Source organism: Mustela erminea, chromosome 21 (genome assembly GCF_009829155.1).
Source record: "Mustela erminea isolate mMusErm1 chromosome 21, mMusErm1.Pri, whole genome shotgun sequence".
Classification (NCBI taxonomy): Eukaryota; Metazoa; Chordata; class Mammalia; order Carnivora; family Mustelidae; genus Mustela; species Mustela erminea.
In genome coordinates, this window is record NC_045634.1 from 10,601,612 (window position 1) to 10,608,689 (window position 7,078).

At 43.1% G+C, this 7,078-nt stretch overlaps 1 protein-coding gene across 2 annotated transcripts in view; it reads left to right on the plus strand.

Annotated features, from left to right (window-relative positions):
* FUT10 (fucosyltransferase 10) overlaps nt 1–7,078 on the plus strand; it is a 133,649-nt gene extending 126,571 nt beyond the window's left edge. The window contains exons 4-5 of one of the 2 annotated variants that reach the window (XR_004282337.1): nt 6,083–6,277; nt 6,777–7,078. Coding sequence is in view for 1 of the 2 variants with exons in the window: in XM_032329348.1 (XP_032185239.1) it covers nt 6,083–6,163 (81 nt within the window). In the remaining variant the exon portion in view is untranslated. Of the gene's footprint in view, nt 1–6,082; nt 6,731–6,776 lie in introns of those variants that run through there. The other variant, XM_032329348.1, reaches the window with a different exon arrangement.

Below are 7,078 nucleotides of genomic sequence, written 5' to 3' on the forward strand. Positions count from 1 at the left end.
GAGATTGTGTGATGCAGTGGGAAGAATAACAGACCAAATTTGGGACCAGAATTCTAGACCTGACTGCCATTCTTTGCCCTTGTGTCTATGAAGAAGTCATCTCACTTCTAAGTTTATTCATGTCCAAAATAAGGCATGTGGAAGAAGGGATGTCCAAGGTATTCCTAGCTCTGCCATTTTGCATGTATGGCTACAGATTATCATCACCAAGTTACCTAGAGAAAATCTGAAGCAGTCGGCAATATGGTTTTGTACTTATTTAATGCAATTTTTTTCTAAGGCAGTCAAAGCATTCGGTACCCATGAGTCATTTGCCTGGGAAATACCATGCTTCCCACTCCTGCCATTCCTGTCTTAACACCTGAAGTGCTCATCCTCCTACTGCTCTTCAGCTGGTCTTGTTCATAGAAAGCCCTTACCATTAACAAATCAGAGAGCATAATACACAAGCCCACCATCATTGGGAAAGTTTTATTTCATGGCTGCCAGATTTGGAAGAGAATTCTGAATAATGGTGTGGGCTGTCAACAAAGGGGATTGACCCGGGTGAAGGTATCGGAGTATGGAGCCTTGGGAAGCTCACGGGGCTGGAAGGGAAAGTTGTAGCACTGGAACCTTCATGCTTAGGTTACAGTGAAACCTAGATAGCCAGGACAAGGAAAATAGCCCCTTGTTGGAAAAGGCAAGTCAGGAGCTAAGGTTTCTTTGTGTCATTAGGATGATGAAGTTCTCGTCTTCAAAGAACAATCTTTTCCAACCGAGAATGCACATGCATTTCATGCATCTGAAGCCATAAATCCAATAGGCATTTTATGGAGCAGCTATGAACGCTTAACTCACTTGGATCCCACAGTAGCTCTGTGAAGCAGTGAGAATGTTGAGGCTTACCTAGGATAAATAATGTTCTCACGGTCATGCAGCTGAGCGCAGATAATATTCCTTGCCTGTCTGATTCCAGAACCTGTTGTATCAGACTGTTTCTCCAGCAGGAAACAGAGCAGGTCGTTTGCCTCCAGATAATTGGGAGTGAATGATGAATTTATGTATTTAATGGAAGCTAACACTTAAATGGTATTCACTGGGTGCCAGCTACTTTTTCAACGTTTTCCACATATGTACTGATTTCCTGCTTCCTGTGTGCCTTGGACTTAGTTACTATCACTAACTTCATTTTATGGAGTAAAAGGCAGCCACAGAGCAGTCAAGTAACTAATCCAAGATCCCACGGCCAGCAGTTGGTGGATTTTGTATCTTTGTGCCTCTTTTGATGATTTGTCCCTGTTGATTTGGGAAGGTAAAGAATTAAAAAAGAACACCTTTGGATTGGATGTAAGACAGGTTTAACCTCCACACCACATGGTTTAATTTTCACCACAGGGGGCGGGCCAGTGACAAAAGAATATGAATTTTGTCTGTGATCCCACCCTCAGCTGGAGAGGCTGCGGGGCTGGCACACAGCGTGCTCTTGCTCTGAGACCGTGGGATTCACCTCTGGCAAGGGAAGCAAAGGTCAGAAACATAAGGTGCCACCAATTGATTTCTTCTTAAACATTAGAGGGGGAAAACAGACAGATGATAACTCAGCACTTAAAGCTTTGCAGATTGGAATGGTGTTAACCAAATCTCTAGGATGAAGTAGGCAGCGTTACGTGGGGGCAAGAGAGGATACCTAGAGGTCATTACATGCCGTGATCCTGACTGTCACAGCGACTGCGCTAACTCATTACATTTTCCCCAAAGGTAATGAAATCAAGAGGGAGGGGACTCCACAGAGTGGAAAGAGCCTGGGGCTGAAGACATAACAATTTCTTAGCAATCTTATTGACTTTAGGTTCTGTATGAATCAACAGGGCTATATGAGAAGAGTGGGCACCACTGTGTTTTCCCCATCAGATATAATGAAGTCCACAGAATACAGAATGTCAAGAGTTGATGGTCCCATTTTATTCTGTGTTGATCAGAGCCCACCTGGAATAGGGTGGAGTGGGTCTGAGCCTCATATCCACAGAGAGTACAGCTGGGGCAGAGCCATCAGAATGCTTGTAACCAAAGAGAAGGGAGGACTCAACTGGGGAAGGGCTAAAGTTGGAACAGAAGCTGTCCCAGAGCGATGAGAGAAAAGGTGCAGGTCTTGGACACGGGGGGTTGGCACTTTCTAGAAAATCGATCAGCAATAATCACGCCTCACATAAACCTCATTGGCTAAGATACTGCCACGGTGCAAAGCTTGACACTTTCTAGAAAATCAAAAGGAAAAACTTACCACGATTCAGAACAACATCTTGTGCAATCAAGTACTCTTTTTAAAAAAAATTTTTAATTTTTTTATTAACATATAATGTATTATTAGCCCCAGGGGTACAGGTCTGGGAATCGCCAGGTTTACACACTTCACAGCACTCACCATAGCACATACCCTCCCCAATGTCCATAACCCCACCCCCCTTCTCCCTCCCCCCTCCCCCTGGCAACCCTCAGTTTTTTTTGTGACATTAAGAGTGTCTTATGGTTTGTCTCCCTCCCAATCCTACTTTGTTTTATTTATTTCTTTCTTACCCTCCAAATTCCCACGTTGTCTCTCAACTTCCTTTCAGGGAGATCATATGATAATTGTCTTTCTCTGATTGACTTATTTCGCTGAGCGTAATACCCTCTAGTTCCATCCACATCCTCGCAAATGGCAAGATTTCATTTCTTTTGATGGCTGCATAGTAGTATTCCATTGTATATATAGACCACATCTTCTTTATCCATTCATCTGTTGATGGACATCTAGGTTCTTTCCATAGTTTGGCTGTTGTGGACATTGTTGCTATAAACATTTGGGTGCACATGCCCCTTCGGATCACTACATTTGTATCTTTAGGGTAAATACCCAGTAGTGCGATTGCTGGGTCCTAGTTGTATTTTCAACTTTTTGAGGAACCTCCATGCTGTTTTCCAGAGTGGTTGCACCAGCTTGCATTCCCACCAATGGTGTAGGAAGGTTTCCCTTTCTCCACATCCTCGCCAGCGTCTGTCGTTTCCTGACTTGTTAATATTTTAGCCATTCTGACTCATGTGAGGTGGTATCTCATTGTGGCAACCAAGTACTCTTGTTAGTTGCATTTTGCTATAATAACCAGAGGTTGGTTTTCCTTGACTACCCTTTTAAATTACACTCTTATCTGACCCCTTTCTCTATTCCACATCTCTACTTAATTTTCCTCTGCAGTCTTTATCAACACCTGACATGCTTTATTCATTTATTTATAATCTCCCTCTATTAGAAATTACACTCATGAGGACATTCGTTGTCCCTTTCCTCCTGCTGTTTTCCCAGTGCCTGCAACTGTGCCTGACAGAGTAAGTTTTGAGAGGATAGAAATTGAGTAGATGAATGAACGAATGAATGAACGAGGCAGCAGCAGCAGAAATAGTGAGATACGAAGATACGGAGTGGTCCACACGTCTCACTACCTGGCTGCTGGAAGCCCAGATGACTCTGGCCGTGGGAGATTGTGAATGCCTTGTCAGGCGGAGGTTGAGTGAGATGATCATTTCCAGACTAGTTATTTTTATGAGACTCCAGGAACATGAAGACGAAGGGCGAAAAGAGCTTTCTGAGAATTCGCTATAGAGTATGGCTCCAGCTAATGCCACAAACCGGATAGAACAAACTCTAAAACGAAACTTAAATGTTTTCATCTGCAGAGGAGCGACTTGGAAAACGAGTTCTCTGGACTATTACAAACTTTCTTAGTTCTGGTGGGCTTTGGTGCTAGGAGCCATTCTGAGAAACTTTATTTGGAATATAAGAACCCATGTAGCTGTTCGTAGACCTAAACCGTCACAGCTGAAGGCTAAAGATAGTAGAGAAGAGCAGGCTCATGTCCTCTGAAGGCTGGAGGGGAGAATCCTTTCTTCCTTCTTCGAAGCTGGCAAGGTTGCCAGCAATCCTTTTCATTCTTGGGCTTGTAGATGCCTCACTCTGTCTCTGCCTCTGTTGTCACCAGGCATTCTCCGGTGTGTCTTCTGCTTCAGTGTCCAAATTTTCCACTTCTTAGAAGGATATCTGTCATTGGGTCAGGGCCCACCTTAAGGCAGGATGTGCTCTTCTTACCCAGATTATGCCCACAAAGATCCTACTTCCAAATAAGGTCAAATTCCCAGGTTCTGGAAGTTAGGACATAAACATATCTTTGGAGGTGTGGGAAACAATTCCATTTACAACAAGAATATGTCAAAAACACCATGCTGGGCATCTAAGGCCTAAGTGAACAAGTTTTTCCTGGATGGTCAAACCTTGCCTCACACCCTGACTTTTGAGGATTGTGTGTGTCACAGGAATAGAGATCCTCCTCCAGTCTCCTTTCCGTGTTCAGAAATTGCAGGAGAGTACACTCTTCCAAACTCAGACCTTGTAAAGAAAGTAAACAGAACTGAAAATAAAAACAATTTAATTTCAAAGTTTTTGCTTGGCTCTTTGAGTAGCGAAGGTAAGCCTCTCCAAGGGCAGATTTCTCTACAATGAGATTGTAGTTAATATTATTATATGATTGTAACTAATATTATTAGTTAATATTACAATGAGATTGTAGTTAATATTATTGTTGCTTTCCTTTGAATGAGAAACGAATGATGGTGTTTCCTCTCCCTTACCAGTGATTAGCTCAGGTCTCAAGACAATGTGGGCCGATATGATTTATTTCTTCTTTATTCATTCAACAAATATCTGTTGAGTTTCTGTTGCCCGCCAGTTAGCTCTGAAATGTGGCTAAAAAGGCCCTACGCATAAGATGTGCCCTCTGTTACTGATTTCTAAAGCTTATCAATGTTAAAAAAAAAAAAAAAAGATGTCTAGGGGCACCTTGGTGGCTCAGTGGGTTAAAGCCTCTGCCTTTGGCTTGGGTCATGATCTCAGGGTCCTGGGATCGAGCTCTGCGTCAGGCTCCCTGCTCAACAGGGAGCTTGTTTCTCCCTCTCCCGCTGCCCCTTACCCCCACTTGTGCTGTCTCTCTGTCTTTGTCTCTCCCAAATTAATGAATACAATCTTTATAAAACATAAAAATAAATAAAAGAACATGGATAAAAATGGTAGTTTGTCTGGAAAATGGTAATATGCAAGCAACCTTCAGCTGGCATGCAGGAGGTCTTCGTGGCTACTCTGAAAACGCGGAGGATAAGGTAGCAGTAAGGCAAGATGGAGAATAGGCTTGTTTGAGGTTTCTGCAGAGAAAAGCCAGGGTCCCTGTCCCATTGGGTATGAACAAGGATATATTGGTGTCACAGTTGCTGCCTCTGAGGGTATGAGCCCTAGGACAAAGCTAATGCTTTGTTCAACAGAGCAGAGAGAGGGAAAGAGCTCAAATCTCTGAAGACATTGTTGAGTAGCAAAACTAACCAAACCTTCTATTAGGGCATTCTGTGTTATGAGAAAGTAAATTCTGAAAATAAACACTGAATTGGGTTTGGACTGAAGTCCTGATTTCTTGCATGCTAAAAATATCACTGACTAAGCATCATTTCTTTTGTCTTTCTTAAATTCTGTGCAGTCTGAGGGCCACAGGAGAATAAAGGGGAGTAGCACCTCTCTGCTTAACAATATTGTTTTTTTACTGTGGTTATTGTAGAAGATTTTAACGGCTGCGTTTTGATGAAAGGAGACATTTGGTGAGATGAGTGCATTTATGGACGGGGTAGCAAGACGAGGAATTGAGTTGTGTCTTCAAGGAGACAGCATGTCAAATGCTTATCTTTTTCTTTCCTTTTTTTTTTTTTTAAGCCAAATACTTTTTTTTTAACTAAAATTTTTAAGCTCTTTCTCTAAAGTGAACAGTTAAAAAATATCTTCCTTTTTTTATAGTATATATAGTATAGTATGGTTCCCCCTTGGGGAACTACCCATGGGGGGAATATGTTCCATGACCCCCAGTGGATTCCTGAAAATATGGAGAGTACCAAATATACTGTTTTTTCCTATACGTACAGACACAGGACAAAATTTCAGTTATAAATTAGGCGCAGTAAGAGATGAACAATACTGGAAAAATTACGACAATATACTGTAATAAAAGTTATGTGAATGTGGTCTCTCTCTCAGAATATCTTACTGTCCTGCGCTCACCCCTCTTCTTGTGATGATGTAAGCCGACAAAAATGCCGATGTAATGAGAGGAAGTGAGGTGAATGACAGGCTTGGGGCTACTGCAGACCTTCTGACCATCTGTCAGAAGGAGAGTCATCTGCTTGGACTTCGGTTGACTGAGGATGATTCAAACCATGGAGAGAAAACCCAGTAAGGATAAGGGCAGGGGGCTGCTGTAATCCTTTTCTGTTACCTTCAACTGAGTCAAGTCTCAACAGCCTTGAGCCCTGGGGTGGAATCCTGGGGAGTGGGAGGAGGAGGCTGTAAAGAGTAGGGCCCGCTCAGGTTCGTCCCTGGCCAGTGGGGCGAGGAGACAGCCCACCCGCAGCTCCCGTCAGCCAGCAGAGCTGCTGATGAGTGGAGGTGAACAGTCGTTCAGTCGTGGAGACCCGTGAAAGAGGAGAGAGCTCGGAACAGCAGCCGCAGGATGGAAGTAGCTTAGAGAAGAAACGAAACCAGCCCCCCCTTTCCCAAAATACACTCCAGTCTTCACTTGGAGGCTGAGAGAAAGGCGGGCATTTGCATGGTAGTTGCCAAGAATTTAAATTAAAAAAATTAATTTTATGTCAGACATCTGAAATGGTTAAAAATATAAGACTGTCCCTGTGAATTGGCCCTGATCCTTTTTTGTTCTCTGTGCCCTTTTCAGGATGTCCTGTATGAGGAATTCAGTTAGACGGCAGGCACATATGTATTGCTTCGTGACGTGTGCAAGAGGCCGCTCGGCGTGTATGTGATTGTGAGGGTTTAGCTCTGCAGACACATGTGCCAAACCTTTAGGAATTTACATTCTGAGAAGCTGACTCCTGCCTCTTTTCCCGCCCTCCATCTGCCCCCTTTGAAAACTGCCTCAGATCCTTTCCCGAAGTTCTCACCAGCGTGTGTTTCCAGATTTGGGGTGTGCTTTCTCTTGTCTTCTTTATTTTGTCAAGTTTTAATTTAAATGTTTTC